Here is a 19,885-nt window from a genome sequence, read left to right as displayed (position 1 = left end):
GCCCAGCAGGGCACAATTTAACTTGAAGCATGGTGATCAGGTTAGAAATAATGGAGAAGTAGCCAGTAATGAGGGTCGATAAACTATTCATTGTCCTATGGGGGTATTTGGAAATCTTTTACTGAAAGTCCCTATAAATTTGGGTAGATAACCAACTGAAACCTTTATGTCTGAACTAGATAAAATGTAATATCTCAGGAGTAGGGAATGTGTTGTCAATTCCAACAGTACCGTTCCTGGTCTTTGTCTTCCTTTGTCACCATGTTCCATGAATCTGTATTGTGTTTTCTCTGTGCAGAGCCTATAGCAGGTCTTTGTGGAAGGCACAAAGAAGAATTGCTGCTCTCCGGAACTTATAAGTGGAGAACATTGAAAGGAACATTCTCCATTGTAATAGAAAAGGACAAGGAATTTCTCAAGACCAGAAAAATGTATCAATTGGGATATTTTACTGTGCACATTGTCTTCCCTACTCTTCCTAAAAAAAACCCAAAATATCCCTCTTAAAAAATAACATAACCGCAAAAAGCACCATTTAAGAAGCACATGATTAAAATAGGTGATTTCATGTTTTTGTGGCTTGGTGCCTTTGTGTGTATTACAGAGAAAGCAGAAAATAATGGTGAAATATTTTAGCACAGGAAGATGAGAACATGCAAAATGAATAATGAAAGACTTACCATCTATTCAGATAATGAGGATTTAATTTGCCTAAAACTCAGGCATCTTAAAAGAGAACTTACAACCTTAAGACTCCTGTTCCTCCCAAGACTTGCTATTAAACTGAAGTTAAAATGAATGAAAGAGTGAATGAATGTGAATGACTGCCAAGTACAGACTATATTGACCTTTTGCTTCACCAGACCAGAATTTACTCTACAAAAAGGTTCATCTTAACTGCATTTACTGAATCTGTCCCCACCCCAAACTTGAATCCCATTTAAAAAAAAAAGTCAGTCATGGTTTTTGAAGTCAGCAAAATCAAAGTATGTTCATGTTAAGTGGAGATGCTTGTCAAATAGCTGAGAAATGAAAGTATCTGTGAAATCTGTATAATTTTAAAATTATGATATACTTAATGTAAATAGTTCTAAGAGTAACAGAAAAAAAAAAATGGAACCTCAAAATTTGGGGAGCCTAGTTTTCATCACACTTGTTTTTTCTCCCGTTTGAGAAACTGTAATTACTTTGATTTGTGTTTCAAAAGAATTTTTACTTACGAAGAACTAGAGAACTGCTAGAAAACTGAACAATTAAGCTATGGATCCTATGCAAATAGGTGACAACCTTTAAATCAATACTTCTTCAAATACTGGGAAATGAGGAATCTATAAGCATTATCCTTGAGCATATATGAAAAACGTTACAAAGTGAAGTTAACTCTTTTTTTCAGTCCCTTACAGATGTATGAATAAGGAATTCATGGGTTTAATTAGAAGACCAGGAAATATGTTTTTGAGTTTGAAAACATTTGATACAATGTCTCAATACTTTATTTGGATCAGCATGCATTGGAAATTACTTTACATCTTCTACTTAGTCACGAAGATATTAACTGTAAAAAACTATAAGTAAAGGGTGATGATAAATGGCAGGGAGTATTCTATATGGGTGGTGTCTTTCGAATTACCGTCATGACTCATTTTACATCCGATGTTCTTAACGTCCTTACTAATAACTTGGAAAAGAAAATATAATGACACAGGAACGAAAGCTGCATGTGATTTCTAGTTGGGAGATGTTGCAAACCAAATCAGACCTTATGGAAAGACATCAATAATGTGGAGGGGTAGAACATCATTTTTCACTACCTCAGTGTATGCTATTTTCTTAGAACTTTATTTTTTCTGGCCAGGCACAGTTGCTCATGTCTGTAATCCCAGCACTTGTGGGAGGCCAAGGCAGGTCGATCACCTGAGGTCAGAAGTTCAAGACCAGACTGGTCAACATGGTGAAACCCTGTCTCTACTAAAAATACAAAAATTAGCTGGGCATGGTGGCACATGCCTGTAATCCCAGCTACTCAGGAGGCTGAGGCATGAGAATCGTTTGAACCCGGGAGGCAGAGGTTGCAGTGAGCCGAGATCGCACCACTGCACTCCAGCCTGGGCAACAGAGTGAAACTCCATCTCAAAAACAAACAAACAGAAAAAAAAAACTTTATTTTTTCTGATTATAAAAGTAGTAACTATTTTGTAGAAACACTAAAAGTAAAAAAAAAAAAAAAGTAAAAAGCTGAAAAGCACTGATAATTTAATCACGCTGGGGCAATCACTGTTAACTTTTAAAAATATTTACTTTCAGTCCTTTTGCCATACATTTTTAACTGGTTGAGATCATATCACACACATAATTTTTTCCACACACATAACTTTGTATCTTTTCCACTTAGCATTATATAAAATTTCCCATGTCATTACAAACTTTTTGTAAACATCCCTTTGAAAGGCTGTGTGTAATGCTCGGTTTTAAGGCTCTAGATACATAGAGGACCAGATCTGGGAGAACTGGAATTTGGTGGTCGCGTGAATTCCCATCAATATTATGTTTAAATCTACCATGTTATAGCTGAGAACGCAACATTTTCTTTACAACATAAACATAAAAATACCGTGGGAAAGCAGTTTGGGCTTGTGGACTGCATAGAAGTAGGCATTCTGCAAAGACTTGTTGAATTAATGTACTCCCTATAGGATCTGAACAGGATTCCAGTTCTCCCTTCCTTACTAATCTTGAAAGAAGCCTTTAAGAGAAGCCCTTGGCAGGAGGCCTGGCCAATTCCAGGTAAAGGACTATGAATTCAGCTTTTCATGTCTAAGTATCTGGCAGCTATTTCCACTAGTGGCTTTAGAAATCTGTACTACATGAGTTGATGGTCTCATCTGGCCCATTTCTTAACTGTGTCGGGAGGAGTATCTGGCCTGGCAATTTAGGATTTCTTCATCCCTTATTGAATGGATGCCAAGCTTTGTAAAAGATGGCTTGGGGTAATTTTCTATGGTGGTGTGTTTGCTCCTGAGTATCAAAAGTTTCAATAAAAGGCTTTCTGTTCTCTGACAACAGCCCATTTTTCCCAGATACATGCCTTGTTGTTTTTCCATCATTGACAGTAGATAAGTTTGGATGCAGCCAGAAGCGGTTGGCCTGGACCCGCACTTGAGGGACTCGTGGGATGGTCTTCCAGCCACTCACTGTAGGCACCGTCTTACCTGATGCCTTCTTGACCTGAAAGCTCTTTGTTACATTAGCTTTTTCCTCCTGGGCAATGACTTCTATGGTGATGGCTGTTGCTTTCCTTCTCTTTCCGTGTTTCAGTTATCAGTTTCCTCCCAGCATGTCTATGCTGTGTAATTCTCTTGTAAAAGTTGCTTCTTGCTCATAAGTCCCCGAGCAGAGGAATGGAGCAGTTAACCTGCTGTTTCAAAAAGTTGTAATCGAAACCATCATTCTCTGTAACTAGAATTCATAAAGAAGCATTATGATGATTGAGTTTTTAATTCGGTAAAATTCAATAACAGTAATAATAGCTAAGCACTTTACCTACCTAGAAAACCTATGAGATGTATATTGTTATGCCCATTTCATAAGTGAAAACTGAGGCATAGAGAGGTTAAGTAGCTTCCACAAGATTACATAACTGTAAGTCTTCTTAATACTAATTCAATCTTACCACTAGGTGCTGAAAGTGGCGCGGGTTTATTCATTCCATTGTTAGATCCCTAGTGCCTAGATAATTCATTGCACTCAGGCCTTTCTCTATAAATCTAAATATTTTGTGATGGATGTTGAGTTTCCTGTTGACTGAAGTAAATTAAGAATATTTAGCATCTCCTGTGCAAGGCACATGGGCAGATACAAAGATTACCAGAACCCAGTCCTCCTCCTCCAGTGTTTATAGTCCAGTTCATTCAACAGACACATAGAAAAGTAGCCATAAATACAAGACAGAGGACAGTGAATGCTGGTTTAGAGATTCAAAGTGAGTTCAGTAGGAACATGGGGGAGGTGAGAGATAATTCCAATAGTTGACATCTAGGATATTTTCATGGAAGGCATACAATATGGGTTTACCCCTCATTGTTGAATATGTCTTACTAAGTAGTAACTGGAGTGTCCTGAGCTTAATTTGATCCCTTTTGGGATCTCCATTCTTGAAGCACCTTAGAATCATCTTTCTAAATGTTTTGCTATACATCTAGAAGATGTATCAAATGTGGACCTTGGCTGGGTGCAGTGGCTCATGCCTGTAATCCCAGCACTTTGGGAGGCCGAGGTGGGAGGATCTCTTAAGCCCAGGAGTTGGAGACCAGCCTGGGCAACATAGTGAGACCCCGTCTCTAGAAAAAATAACTAAAAATCAGCTGGGCATGTAGCCAGGCGCAGTGGCTCACGCCTGTAATCCCAGCACTTTGGGAGACCGAGGCGGGCGAATCACCTGAGGTCAGGAGTTCAAGACCAGCCTGACTAACATGGTGAAACCCCATCTCTACTAAAAATACAAAAATTAGCCAGGCATGGTGGCAGGCACCTGTATTCCCAGCTACTCAGGAGGCTGTGACAGGAGAATCATCTGAACCCCGGAGGTGGAGGTTGCAGTGAACTGAGATCGTGCCATTGCACTCTAGCCTGGGCGAAGAGAGTGAAACTCCATCTCAAAAAAAAAAAAAAAAAAAAAAAAAAAAAAAATTTAGCTGGGCATGATGGTGTGTATCTGTAGTCTCAGTTACTTGAGAGGCTCGCTTGAGCCCAGGAGGTTGAGACTGCGGTGAGCTATGATGGAACCACTGCACTCCAGCCTGGGTGACAGAGCAAGACCCTGTCTCCTACAAAAAAAAAAAAAAAAAAAAAATGTACCTTACCTCTGGCTGTATTTGGGAAGTTCCTGTTTTGAATAAGTATGTGGCTTGAACTCATTCTTTCTAATAAAAACAAAATATAAAAATGATATCATTGGCCGGACATGGTGGCTCACACCTGTAATCCCAGCACTTTAGGAGGCCGAGGTGGATGGATCACAAGATCAGGAATTCGAGACCAGCCTGGCCAACATGGTGAAACCGCATCTCTCCTAAAAATACAAAAATTAGCTGGGCGTGGTGGCGGATGCCTGTAATTCCAGCTACTCGGGAGGCTGAGGCGGGGGAATCACTTGAACCCGGGAGGCAGGGGTTGCAGTGAGCCAAGATCATGCCACTGCACTCCAGCCTGGGTGACAGTGCAAGACTCTATCTCAAAAAAAAAAAAAAAAAAGAAAAAAGAAAGAAAGAAAAAGATATCATTGAGCCTTCTTAAGTAACTTGATGTAATATTCTCTGCCTTTTTTGTGTAAAATAGAGGAGCCCAGATAATGGGGAAAAAAGGAATAAATGTTATTCTTTGGGAATCTGTGGAGCAGATTATGAAAGTAAAGAATGAGTCCTAAGATATTAAAGTCAGAGCTATTTAGTGTTAGTGAGATTTAGAGGTAGTCTTTATGGAAGCAGTAGGTTATCTTTCAGAGCCGTAGAAAGAGTGTTTCAGGTAAGACGGAGGTGAATGAACACAGCAGGCATCCCTGAGATGGAAAGCTTCTGGAAAAAGATGGGTTTGTTCTCTGACTCACCTCATTAGATATTTTGTGGTTGAATATTAAGTATCAGGATATCACAGCCTCATGAGCAAGTTTTGCTTTTTTGTTTGTTTGTTTTTTGTTTTTTCCCTTTTCTAAAAGACATTCCTAGCCAGAGAGAGGCTTACAGGAAAAGAAGAATAAGTGGTAAAATATACATAACATAAGCAACTTAGCCGTTTTTAAGTGTGCAGTTCAGTGGCATTAAGGACATTCACACTGCTGTGCAACCATCACCACCATCCATCTCCAGAACTTTTTTTATCTTGCAAAATTGAAACTCTATACCCATTGAGCTACCCGCCCCCACCCCTAGCCCCTGGCAACCACCAGTCTGCTTTCTGCCTCTAAATTTTGACTACTCTAGGTACCTTATATAAGTGAAATCATACAGTATTTGTCTTTTTTGTAAGTGGCTTATTTTTACTTTAATGTCTCTTAGATTCATCCATGTTGCAGCAAGTGTCAGAATTTCCATTATTATTATTATTATTATTATTATTATTATTATTATTATTTTAGATGGAGTCTGGCTCTGTCGCCAGGCTGGGGTGCAGTGGCGTGATCTCAACTCACTGCAACCTCCACCTCCCGGGTTCAAGCGATTCTCCTGCCTCAGCCTCCGAGTAGATGGGATTACAGGCGCATGCTACCACGCCCAGCTAATTTTTGTATTTTTAGTAGAGACAGGGTTTCACCATGTTGGCCAGGATGGTCTCGATATCATGATCCACCTGCCTCGGCCTCCCGAAGTGCTGGGATTACAGGCGTGAGCCACCATGCCTGGACAACTTCCTTCCTTTTTAAGGCCGAATAATATTCCAATGTATTCCCTAAGTCTTTTTTTTTTTTTTTTTTTTTTTTTTTCCGAGGCAAGATCTTGCTCTGTCACCCAGGCTGGAGTGCAGTGGCACAATCGGGGCTCACTGCAACCTCAACTTACTGGCTCAGGCAATCTTCCCGCCTCAGCCTTCCAAGTAGCTGGGACTACAGGTGTGCACCACCACATCCAGCTAAATTTTTTGGAATTTTTTAGTAGAGACAAGGTCTTACTGTGTTGCCCAGGCTGACCTCCAACTCCTTAGCTTAAGCAATCCTCCTGCCTCGGCCTCCCAAAGTGCTAGGATTACAGGCATAATAAGCCTTTTAAGTAGCAGTTTTTTGGTTGAAAACAAAACAACAAAACACTATTGCAAGCATTTACCTCTTTTCTGATTGAAACTATTTTATTTCCCTTTTCTACTCTGAAAGACAGAAAAGCTCTGGAAATTTCTGCTGGGGAAAGAAATTTCCCATTTTTGTCTTCAGCTCAAGACATTTTTAGAGACATTTGACTAAACTGTTTAAATTTGTCAGATTAGAAAGATGCTTTTTCATATGTGTCAGGAGTTTCTCACATGTCTATGTTTTTTAAATGTTTTAATTTTCAAATGGTAGATTAATTGGTGTTTTAACAGGAAGCTGACTGTTCAAAATGATTACAGGCCCATTATTTTTCCACTAAACTTTTCGACACTAGTATCAGAGCACTGAGAGACACCTGTACTGTAATGCTTCCCATTAGGGTAAATTCTCCACGATGCCTCCCTGAGCCACCATATCTGTCTCTCTGACTCTCTAAATTGGAGTCTGAACTTAGTATTGTTGTTTGCACTTGACTGACACCCAGTAACTATGTGGCATGCGTCTATGTGGACTTAAGGGCATAATAGAATTAGAAATTTTTCCATCATAGTCAAACCAATTCACAATCACTGATTTATCCCTGTAGTGACTGTAAACTATGAGCTGCCTTTAGATAGGCAGTCTAAGTATCTCTCAAACCTTAATTTCATCTTTAATTTCACTGCCTTAGGTGGATTATTGTGTCAACCTCCCCATTGTCTTCTTGGCTTTTGCATGTCCTTGCTTTTCTTCTTCATTCCTCCCAATACCACCAGATCAATTGTCGTAAATTCACAAATTTGATTGTGCCATGCCTCTACTTATTTTTCATGACTACTGGTTGCCTTTAAGACAAAGCAAAAACTGTAACATTGGCCCTAACTTACCTTGCTGGCCTTTTGAGCCCAAGCAGCTCTCCAGTCACCTCCCTTCAACTCCCATTGCGAACCCCTGCCACCCCTGATCCTGTGCTAGGAAGTCCCATTCCCTGCACACATACCTGCCTTGCCTCCTGCTTTTCTTCATCTAGAATACCCTTTCCACCAGTACTCTACTTGGCAAAATTTTACCCATCCTTTAGAATTTAATGCAAGCTGCATCATTGCTGTGAGGCATATTTTCCCATGAATGTTTGTTTATATATAGCTCTTTGTTTTCTTATTCTATAGGTGCCTTTATCATAGTGCTTATCCCTTTGTATTGTGATGCTCTGTTAATGACCCTGTCTCCTGCTATATTGTCTTTTTAATTTTAGGGTCGGGGGTACATGTGCAGGTTTGTTACATGGGTATATTGCATAAAGCTGGAGTTTGGGCTTTTATTGAACCCATTGCCCAGATAGTGAACATAGTACCCAATAGATAGTTTTTCAATCCTTGCCCCCCTCTCTTCCTCCCCACTTTTGGAGTCCCAAGTGTCTATTGTTTCCATTTTTATGTCCATCTGCACCCACTGTTTAGCTCCCTCTAATAAATAAGAACATGTAGTATTTGGTTTTCTGTTTCTGTGTTAATTTGCTTAGGATCATGGCCTCCAGCTGCATCCATGTTGCTGCAAAGGACATGATTTCATTCTTTTTTATGGCTGTATAGTATTCCATGATCTATATGCACCTCATTTTCTTTATCCAATCTACTGTTGATAAGCACTTAGGTTGATTCCATTACTTTGCTATCATGAATAGTGCTTCTGCTGCTAAATTTTGAACCCTTTAAAGATCTAGGACTCTGCCCATCTCTCCTTTGTAGATACAGCATCCAGCTTAGATTGAGGCTCATGGTAGTTCTAGAAAAGAATGCTGAATGAATGAACGAATGAATGAATGAATGAGGAATGAATGAATGAAGGTAATTGAATCCAACCTTCATTTTAGAGGTATAAAGAAAAACTGAAGAAAATGTGGCTTTGACCTCAGGCATCTCTTATACATAGAAATGTCATGAGCAAGCGTGGGATACATGTCAGTCTGTGTGTCCCACACATTCCTGAAAGCTGCTACTTTTAGCCATTTGGACCTTAGTTGACTCTTAAAGGTGAGATGGGATTCAAATATATTGGGGGAGGAGGTGCCATCTCCAGGTAAAGGCGTGGATTATGTCATGATTGAATACGTAAAATATTTTGGATCTGAAAAGATCTTTGTATGCTAGTTGAATTCATATAGCTACTTTTTGGGAAAATTAAGATTTAGTCCACATGTGTACAGTATGTTTCATGATAAAGCACTGGACAAATAAAACCCCAACTGGCCCCATGATACTCATTCCAGCCATATTATCTTTCTCTCTCCCTTACCCACCATCTTAAACTTTCAAAATATATCTAAAAGGAAGGCATTGTTAATCAAAAGATAAAAAACTAATCCTCTAGTAGGAAGAATGTTTATGATTTCCTTTTATCTGTCATAACAACAGAAAATAGCATTTTAAACATTTTAAAGCATGATGGTGAATTATGTTTTGCCAGTGTGGTATATGAAATGGAAATTTACTCTGGCTCGTTCATCCTCTGTGAATAAGATGATCCTACAACAAAATAACATGCAGGCTCCTCTCTCGGGAACAGTGGGGGTAAAATATAAACAGTATTTTCATATACTGTCAGACGTTTAGAGGACTGCCTTCCATGATTTTAATATTGTCTGACTGTACCTTCTCCACTTCATTTAGCACATAAGTAGGTTTTGATCCCATCTTCGACACTGCATTTCCCCATCATGAGAAGCTCCTACTAAATCTTCAGAAAGTCGTTTTGCTTCAACGAAGAGACAGTCTCACCCCTCCTGTTACTGTCATATGGTTCTTTCCAGTTTTTTAGAACATGGTCTCTAGAGGTGTTCAAAAACCAAGCAAATGATCAGATTTTGGCAGAAGTTAAACTACATGATAAATGATAGAATTTGGCTCAAATTCTACTGGTATACACACATACACACAGGTTCCTCTGTGTGTATGTATGTCTAATATACAAATATAAAACAGACTTCATCTGTATGTGTTCAGTAGAATGATAGATACTAAAGTTTTTATTGGACAGATTAAAAGAGTAAATCCTGAAAGACAAACAAATATTGAAGAATCTAAGATAGGACCAGGTGTTTTGTATTCAGGGAAAGTTTCCCATTAGTCTTGAGAGCTGAAGAGAAAGATAGCTGTTAGGAGACATGGCAAGTTGCAGCAGCAATTAGAAGTAAACCCTGGAGTTTCTTCTGAACTTTGGGAATGTATATGAACAGCTATTAAGAAGCAGTATATATGTATATTAGATGTAGTCTCACTCTGTCGCCCAGGCTGGAGTGCAGTGGCACGATCTCGGCTCACTGCAACCTCTGCCTCCCGGGTTGAAGTGATTCTCCTGCCTCAGCCTCCCAAGTAGCTCAGATTACAGGCGCACACCACCATGCCCAGCTATTTTTTTGTATTTTTAGTAGAGATGGGGTTTCACCATGTTGGTCAGGCCGGTCTCAACCTCCTGACCTTGTGATCTGCCTGCCTCAGCCTCCCACAGTGCTGGGATTATAGGCGTGAGCCACCGTGCCTGGCCAAGAAGCAGTATATATTCTGAGTGCATTGGTGTAGGGGTGTGTAAGGGGTGATGGCAGAAGATGATTAAAAATTGAGTCTTATGGGAGATCAAATGAAGCAGATGGAATCTGGGGATAGGATCTTTGTCTAGAAAATTATTGAAAAGGCTGGTGCGGTGGCTCATGCCTGTATCCCGGCACTTTGGGAGGCCAAGGCAGGAGGATAGCTGGAGCTCAGGAATTTGAGACCAGCCTGGGCAACATAGTGACTTTGTCTCTACTGAAAAATAAAAGTAGCCAGGCATCGTGGTACACACCTATGGTCCCAGCTACTTGGGAGGCTGAGGTGGGAGGATCGCTTGAGCCCAAGAGTCCAAGGCTACTACAGTGAGCAGTGATTGTGCCGCTGCACTCCAGCCTGAATGACAGAGCAAGACCCTGTCTCAAAAACAAAAACAAACAAACAAAAAGAAAGAAAATTATTGAAATAGTCCCCATGATGGTAACAAGGCTCTAGACTGGCATCAAAGAATAAGGAGATAAATCTGAAAGCACAGCCTTGGTGATGGGTTGGATATGAGAAGGCACAATAAGAGGTGAATTTCAAGTCATGAGCCTAGGAGACAGGATAGGCAAGAGAATTTAGGAAGAGGAGGTGATGATGTTCACTCAACTATTCCATAGACTACTCATTCTTGTGATGTGTTCATGGGTGCCACAATAAGTAGGAATTCTATAGTCAGGTAAGTTTGGAATATACTGAGATAAAGTTAAGGATAAAGTTAAACAGTAACTGAAGGACTTTTCATAGCCTTTAATATGCTATGATGAATTGATTAGACTGAGTATTCTGTCTTTGCCAAATTTATCAGATTATGGGGGTAGGTGTTTTGGAGATTGTGTCGGGGAGGGAGGGTGCACTTCGGAAAATAATTTCAGAACAAGAGAATGGTGTGTGTGTGTGTGTGTGTATGCATACCTGGGTGATAATCACCCATCAAAGTGAGAGTCTTTTGATCATAATAGATATAGAACCTGAGAGAATGTGAGACAACAGGCTAATATGAGGAGTATGTGGAAGTCAGGCAGAGAGGTGTTCACCGGAAACATAGCTGAGATTAGATTCTTCTTTATAGCAACCAATAATTAATAGGAGGACAGGTGATGTGTGTTGGGGGTTGAGGTGGGGTGGACAAGGGGAAGCAAGGCAAGGGCAACCGAGGCCCAGGAAGACATCCCAGACAAATGTGCTGTCACCAGTAACCAGGTCGGAAAGAGCTGGTACATGGCAGTGATTGAAACAGGAAGGCTCTAATCTAAGAGGCATAGAGGCTCTCTGGTTTGTCAAGGAGGACATCGCCTCTCTTTCTACCTGTTGTGGTAGGTGCTAATGCTAGGGCAAAGGGTGAGTGAATGGTATCCCAGTACTCCCTGCTCCACTCAACAAACACTTCACCGACCTCTCATTTTGTAAGGATAAGAGAATAATGAGCATTTAGGTCCTACTCTCAAGATGGGCACTATTTCTGAAGAAAAAGGGCAAGAAAGGTAGTTAAACTGCTACCTGTGATATGCTTGATAGATTGATTGATTGACTGACTGACCGTAGAGACGAGTTCTTGCTATGTTGCCCACCCTGGTCTCAAACTCCTTGGCTCAAGTGATTCTCTCACTTCAGCTTCCCAAAGTGTTGGGATTACAGGTGTGAGCCACTGCCCCCAGCAAGTGTGATATACTTGACACTTGCTTCTACAGCAGTTATGAATCTGACAAGGTCTTTAACTGTGATTGGGCAAAGAGGTTTAATATATTTGAATTCTCTAACTTTTTGAGGCAACCAAGGAAATAAACATCATATGAATAGCTCTAAGTCTTAAGTCCAATTTCATAATCAGAAAATTACTTTTAAAATTTTATTTTTCCTTATAACCAACTTTAAAAATAGACTGGGAAGCACACCCCTTTGGAGAAGTTGGAATTGGCGTAACAGTATGTGAGGTGTTACAAAGGTAAACCCCGACCCTGGAATGGAACTACAAGTGTAGTTTTTTTTCTTTTACTGGACCATACGCTTTATTTTTAGAATTTTGAGTTGTATTTCACTCTGGCGTATCTTCTGTTGATATCAAATAGTTTAAGCTGGGCCCACCAAATGTGGATGAGATGACAGTTTCTAATGTAAATTTCTCAGGGAGCAGAAAAGGCTTCCGGGGAAACACACAAGGCGCCCCATTGTAAGGACACTCCTTTGTGCTAGTTCTTTTCTGGCTCTGACTTGAGCCGGCTCACAGGGCCTCTGCTCTGCGCCTACCACTCCTCGCTGAGAGCCAAGAAGACTTTTCATAATGCCATCTGTCATAGGTGTTCATGAAGGGGGCATGTAAAAATAAATATAAAAAGTTTATAGTGAGTTTTAATAGCAGTTTAGGGATTTTTCTGAATTATGATAAGCAAAAACTGAAAAGTTACAGATATGGTCATATGTAGATAACTGTTTTGACCCTCCCCCTGTCACTGTGTCCTGTAGCTCTCTGCATCCCATATATGAGCAGGATTCAGGATAACTGTGTGGAATGGTTGGGTACCCCCTCAGCACACCATTCTGGAGAACCAACCCCACAACTGCAGTTTCAGTGTTTGCTTTGATGTTCACCATCCTCCTGCCTTTTTCCCCACTTTCCTGCCTCACACTAAATGGGCACTGAATAAATCTGTACTGAACAGAAAGGGAAGGAATACTCTCAGATACCAGTGTTGTAATAGGAATGCCATCAAAGAGTCATGTTTATCTTGTGTCTTACCAGCTGTTTGAAAAGTCATCTCTTGTCTTTGGCTTTGTGTGAGTGATATGGTCTGGCTCTGTGTCCCCACCCAAATCTCATCTTGAATTGTAATCTGAATTATAATCCCCATGTGTTGGGGGAGGGACCTCGTGGGAGGTGATTAGATTATGGGGGCGGTCACCCCATGCTGTTCTCATGATAGTGAGTGAGTTCTCACGAGATCTGATGGTTTTATTAGGGGCTTTTCCCAACTCCAGTCATTCTTGTCCTTCCTGTGACCATGTGAAGGACATATTTGCTTCCCTTTCTGCCATGATTGTAAGTTTGCTGAGGCCTCCCCAGCCATGCTGAACTGTGAGTCAATTAAACCTCTTTCCTTTATTAATTACCCAGTCTCAGGTATAACTTTACTAGCAGCATGAGAAAGGACTAATAAGGTGAATATTTGAGTACCGTCTACAGATAGCTTCTCAGACCACCATCTTCTTCTTATAATAGCTGCCAGAAAGTCAGATCTCTGGACAGGGGAGGTTCATCAGCTGCTGTAATGCAGGGAGCTCGCTCTCTCCTCCCACTACCCATTGAACCTGGCTGCCTTTGTGATACGAGAGTTGTATGTGGTATTCTTGGAGAGGAGATTTTCAGAGATTTTCTTCTCCTTAGCATTGTGCTATAATTGGAAGCTTGGAGTTTGCATGTGAATTGGAATAAAGTAGGAGAAGGAATTTTATACTCTTGATTTGAGCAGGATCTTGGTCTCACGTTCTGCAGTCACAAAGAAACAAATACGTTAGCCATTTGGGAACTAGATTCCCCTGGACTCCAATCCAGCGATTGCCTTTCCTGTAAGCATTAGTTTCTTCATTTTGGCAGAGAAAAGACAAAAAATTAGTTTGCTCCACTAACTGAAATCATATGGTGGTTATCTGTCTTGATGCTGCACCACTGGATCTTGTAGAGCTAGGAGTACATATGATACTCCCACTGTACACAAAAATCCTGAAACGTTTATTTAGTGCTTTTGGCAAGAGAGCGAATGGGAGAGATAGTTACGTTATTAAATGTTCAAAGGAATGAACTTTCTGAATTATTGATTTTTAAAAGTCAAGTTTTAAATGGAGATAGGTATATGGCAAGAAAGACAAAAGTTGACAGCAGTCTGGTAATTACCATGTGTAGAAGTAGATCCACAGCGATACAGATACAGCTCTATCCATCCAACCATATGTACATCCTTTCCCAGACCAAGCAGATCTGACTAATGTGGGTGTGTGTACTGGGAAGTCTTCAGCTGCCTCACAGAAGGAAGAGGAAATAATGGGCCAAGTTAGGGAGAAGAACCTGAGAGTCTGTTCTATAAAGTCATATGGCAAAATGGGTCTGTTTCCAGATCCCTTGGGAGGTGAATGGGCTGTGTCCTGAGCATGTCAATACAGCCCCTAAGTGCATGCCTGGTGTTTGTTGTGGATAAGCCACCTTCCTTAAGGCACTCAGGAGAGCAAGAATACTGTGGAGGAAGCCAAAGAGGAGATCCTGTATCCTCTTCCCCAGCCACTGCAAGCCTAACATCCCTCTTTGTTGCCTTCTAGGTGGAGGAGACATGTATGGATGCGATTCCTGATTGTTCTGTCCACTTAGCCCTGCAGTGTAGCTGACATTCAGTTATCCATGAGATACCTGTGTACTGGAGCTAGACATTGCGTTCATGAGGCATGCCCTTTGAAATTTAGGATTCTATTCATTTTAAGTCCCATTGACCAAAGATGTTTTCAGAGGTAGAGGGAGCTGGAAGGCTGATGGGAAAGCAATAATTCACCACCCTTTTTCTATGCTCTTGTATATAGGGAAGGGCAGGGGCTAGAGGTTCTCAACTAGGGATGTTTGGAAAGGTGTGTGGTGTTCAGGGTACATGCAATGACCTGGGGGCACTATAGACTTTGAGTGGGTAGTGGCAAGGGTTGCTAAAGGTCCTTTAATGTGTGAGCCAGTCTTCTACAATGAAGAAACACCTCACCTAAAATGCCAGTAAAGGATAACACTGAGAAGGAGAAACAGGGTTTGGGCCTCTATGAAGGCTCATACAGTCATGGGAGTCTGCCTGCTTAGCCTTCTGGGCAGTCTGAGCCCAGAGAGGCTAGATACAGCCTTCCAGTTTTGGTTTATAGCTTCCTTCCTTCCTTCCTTCCTTCCTTCCTTCCTTCCTTCCTTCCTTCCTTCCTTCCTTCCTTCCTTCCTTCCTTCCTTCCTCCTTCCTTCCCTCCTTCCCTCCTTCCCTCCCTCCCTCCCTTCTCTCCCTCCCTCCCCCCTTCTATCCCCCCTTCCCTCCCTCCTTCCATCCCTCCTTTCCTCCCTCGTTCCCTCCCTCCTTCCTTCCTTCATCTTTCTAACTTTCTTCCTTCCCTCCTTCCCTCTTCCCTCCCACCCTCCTTCCTTCCTTCCGTCCTTCTCTTTTCTTCTCCCCTTCCTTTTCCTTCCTTCTCTCCTTCTCCTTCCTTCCCTCCTTTTGCTTCTTTCCTTCCCTCTTTCTCTTTCCTTCTGTCCTCCTCCTTTCTTCCACCTACCCACCACTTCAGTGGCCAGCTATCCTCCCCCATGTTTCCTTCAGCAATATTGTCACATTGTCTGATCTACTGTACTCAAGTTCCTCTCTGAACTAAGTCATTTAGTAGCAATGACAAGTTCTTAGGCCAGTGAGAATAGAGAAGGTAGATGCGTTTGGTGGGAAAGGAGAGAGAGAAGAGAGGGAGAAGAGTTAAAAAGATGTTTGATAATTTATCTAGGTATGAGAATAGGCCTCTGAGTTTTTAATCCAAGAAAAGACATTTGATTAATACTAATGGACTCCCTCTCACATCAGTCAGTGGTTCTCAAATGTGAGTGTGCATCAGAATCCCATGGAGGGTGTGTTCCTAGAGACTGCTGGGAACCATCCCCAGAGTTTCTGATTGAGAAAGTCTGGGGTGGGGCCTGGGAATTTGCTTTACTAACAAGTTCTCAGGTGCTGCTGGTGCAGGGACCACACTTTTCTAGGTCTGGGTCCTAGAAACAAGAGAAACACTAGGCCAATTTCCATCTCCAGAGCACTGGCAGGAACAGGCTGAGATGGGGAGAAACTTTGCCATATTCTAGACTTTTAATTATGGCCCATGAAGGAGAAGGGAAGATTTAAGGGCCAGCGCTTCCCAGAAGATGAGGATAATACCAGCTTCACCATCACACCTGTTGCTGGGATCCATGCAGAGGCCAGTGTGCTGTGTTTTCTGAAATAGGAAGGAAACAAACCACAGTGAGCTTTGCTTTTTTGTGTCCTTCTGTACCAAAGAAAGTGCATTGAACTGGTGGCCTTTGCTTGATGTCTGGTAGCTTGGACGTTTTGGTAAACCAGGATATCAAAGATAATGGGCAATACTTTCTTTTGTTACTAAAGAAGGGGAAGTTGTAAAAATGTGCAACCTGTTCAAGGTCTCTCTAAAGGAAGGCATCTGGTTTAATGCCCAAACCATTACGTGTGTCCTTTTTCTTTTCAGGGAAGCAAACAAAGTCAGGAGTAGGGACAGTGTTTACTACTGCCTTTCCTGAATTCTTTGTTCAGTGATACCAGAAGCACTGGTTGTTTTTGTTTTCCTCTTCCTAATGTGTTAACAATGGTTATGCTTTATTCCAGCCCCAGAAAGGGAAAAACAAATATATTGGCAGGGATGCTGCTGGAAGTGTGAACAGGAATGTGAATGAAATGGACACTTTGAGAGCTGCTATTTTTACTATCAGTACCTGATTTTTCAAAATAATTCTAAGAACAGTTTTTCATCAAATTTGACCTGATGCCAGAATAACATCAAGCTTTTTTCATCCCTGATGTTCCCCTGGAATCATAAAATGTTATTAGTTTGAGTACTTAGCAGCAGTTTAGAGGTGGCATATTATGTTGGTTTTCATTTTTTATCAAATATAGAAAGCCCTGCGGCACTAAATAAAAATGTCACCGTGTAGAATGTAAAGGCTTTCTGTCACAAATGTTTTTAAAAATTCATGAAGGACTGAGGATTTGATTTATCTTATCCTCTTTCTGTGATTTATTCATATTTAATGTTAGGTTTAACTTTTGAAGCATGAAAAACTTTTCAAATTAAAAATTGTGGTGAATCAGTTTTATTTGAAGAAAAATTCTACCATGCCAGTTTTTGAATTATGCAGCTCATTCCTCTTCATGTGTTCAAGAGCCAGAGATGTTTGGTTTTCCCAGTGGCTGGAATTCTCACTGGCGAAACCCTTCATTGTTGCGGGGGAGGTTGATTTTCCCAGCTACGTGGTCGTGGCAGCTGTTGCCCTGGTATCAATAGACATTTTCCCTCAGGCGTTAATCATGATCACACACGTGTGGTAGCAAAGGGGAAGAGTGGGAACAGACCTCGCCTTGGGAACCACTGGGTCTGTATATTTCTTTCTGTTTTTGAGCTGCTGAGTTGCCTGTGTTTTCAGGAACATCTTTAGGCGGAGATAAGATCCAGTCTTCTCTATGGACAGTTCATAAATAATGTTAATAGAATTAGCGGCAAATGAAGGAAAGGAAATGAACTCAAAACAAACTCATAATCTTTCTTTTTTTGAACTAGTCAGTGGAAGCATAGGGTCTGAGGCACTGGATTTTTTCCAAGCCCTTGGAGGCTTAAAAGACTATAGGGAAAAGAGCTCCTTGGTGGACTCGTTTTTGCCTTTGTGGTAGGCAGGTAGATCTGTCTAGAGGACATGAGAGTATCTCCCCTTTCTCTGGGAGGCAGGTGGAATTCTCGATGGCTAGACAGGGATACAATAGGTTACACTGTCCTGGACATCCTGACTTCTGCCTGCCCACCCACCTGCATGCCCACCCTGCCCTCCTGGGCCTGCATTCCTGTATCCCTTCCTTTTGATTTCTTCTCTCTTACTTCCACTTTTCCAGCCTGCTGTGACTTTTCAGTATCTCTGTTGGGCCAGCTATTGTACCTCCATAGACTGAGTCAGCTTCTCATAAAATGAGGGGAACTATGCCTGTTTTCTTTGCTAAAAATAGTCAACCTTTTATAAGAGTATCAAGGAAGGAAGAGAATAAAAGCTACTAAGTGCCTACAAGGATAAAACCCTTTTTACCTATTTTTCTCCCTTGTTTGTCATTGGGGATGAAACCTATTAAAAGGTGGCAGCCAGTACATAGAGCAGGGCATAGACCAAAGAATGTGGCTTTTTAAACCAATTTCGAGCGTTTTGTCATTATGATCTGGATCTTATTCCTTTGCTTAATGGAGACAATCATCTTGATAAGTAAAATCATCTGTTTTTCCCCTCAGACTATTGGGAAGAAGTTACCTGCAACTACAGCAACTCCAGACTCGTCAAAAACAGAAATGGACAGCAGGACAAAGAGTGAGTTTCCTTAGTTATCTGTTTCACATTTAAAAGCATTTAAGGATTTCACAATAACAGAAATGTTTTTTAGAAATCCCTATATAACCTTGAGAGCTTTTGCAAATGCATCAGAAAAAGGTACACAATTGTATTTCATTCAATTCCCCACCATTAGGGGGGGCACAAGGTAGATTCAGAACTCTTGTTTTTTGTTTTTTGTTTTCTTTTCCCTTATTACAGAATGTGGTTCTCTCCTGCTATATGTATCTCACTCATGTGCAGAGCTCGGGTTTATCCATGTATACCGAAAGCATTTTGCACAGTTAAGGTGGCTGAAAGGTTTTAGAGAGTGGCAAATTTAGGGATTCACGAGCCTTCAGGTCAGAGAGGCCACTTGACCAATATTACTTACCCTTGACTTCCCACTGGCAGCTTCAACACATCTCTGCTTGAATATCTCTAGATACCACTGCATGTCTGCAGGCAGGAGGCTCAAGTCTTTTTGGAAGGATTGGGCTAATGAATGGGAGGGGTTAACTGTGTTTTAGAACAGTGCTAGCCAATAGAAATATCATGTGTGAGCCACATATGTAATTCTAAATTTTCTTGTAGCCATGTTAAAAAAAAACAAGGAAAAACAATTGGACTCAATTTTAATGTATTTTTATTTAACTCAATATATCCAAATATTATGTCCACATGTTATCTACATAAAATTATTAAATGAGATACTTTCCTTGCTCTCTTCATGTGAAGTCTTCACAATCCCATGTGTATTTCATAGGCATAGTATACCTCAATTTGGAGTAGCTACATTTTGAGTACTCAATAGTCATGTGTGCCTAGTGGCAACCATATTGGAAAGTGTAGTTTTATTTTTGTAATATTTTCTTTTTTAAACAATTTTGTGGGTACATAGTAAGTGCATATATTTATGGGATACATGTTTTGATACAGGCATGCAATGTGAAATAAGCACATCATGGAGAATGGGGTATCCATCCCTCAAGCATTTATCCATTGAGTTACAAACCAATTACACTCTTTATTTTAAAATGTACAATTAAGTTATTATTGACCATAGTCACTCTCTTGTGCTATCAAATAGTAGGTCTTATTCATTCTTACTATTTTTAATACCCATTAACCATTCCCCCTACCCCCAGCCCCCAACTACCCTTCCCAGCCTCTGGTAACTGTCTGCGTACTCTCTATGGACAGTATAGTTTTAGAGTAATTCTGGGGTCCGAGAGGGACTTCCCGGGCTTGAAAATGAACACGGTTCCAAATGTTCAGCTTTCCTAAGCATGTGGAAGAAACCTGGCTCCAGCCCAAGCCTTGTTCAGTCCTGAAAGCATCTATTAACTACATCCACATACCTGGCCCTCTAGGAGCAGCATGGCGGGGAATGGATTACTCATAAGA

At 41.0% G+C, this 19,885-nt stretch overlaps 1 protein-coding gene across 5 annotated transcripts in view; it reads left to right on the top strand.

Moving 5' to 3' along the window:
- The window catches only part of SH3KBP1 (SH3 domain containing kinase binding protein 1), a 370,029-nt gene that overhangs the window by 234,863 nt on the left and 115,281 nt on the right, over nucleotides 1–19,885 (top strand). For all 5 annotated transcript variants that reach the window (XM_010389057.2, XM_010389053.2, XM_010389055.2 and 2 more), the window contains one exon: nucleotides 18,403–18,478. In XM_010389057.2, coding sequence (XP_010387359.1) covers nucleotides 18,403–18,478 — 76 coding nt within the window. The remainder of the gene's footprint in view (nucleotides 1–18,402; nucleotides 18,479–19,885) is intronic.

The sequence above is a fragment of the Rhinopithecus roxellana genome, chromosome 7, assembly GCF_007565055.1.
Source record: "Rhinopithecus roxellana isolate Shanxi Qingling chromosome 7, ASM756505v1, whole genome shotgun sequence".
In the NCBI taxonomy this organism is placed as follows: domain Eukaryota; kingdom Metazoa; phylum Chordata; class Mammalia; order Primates; family Cercopithecidae; genus Rhinopithecus; species Rhinopithecus roxellana.
Note: the sequence above shows the minus strand (reverse complement) of the source record. Positions and strands in the feature narration are given on the sequence as shown.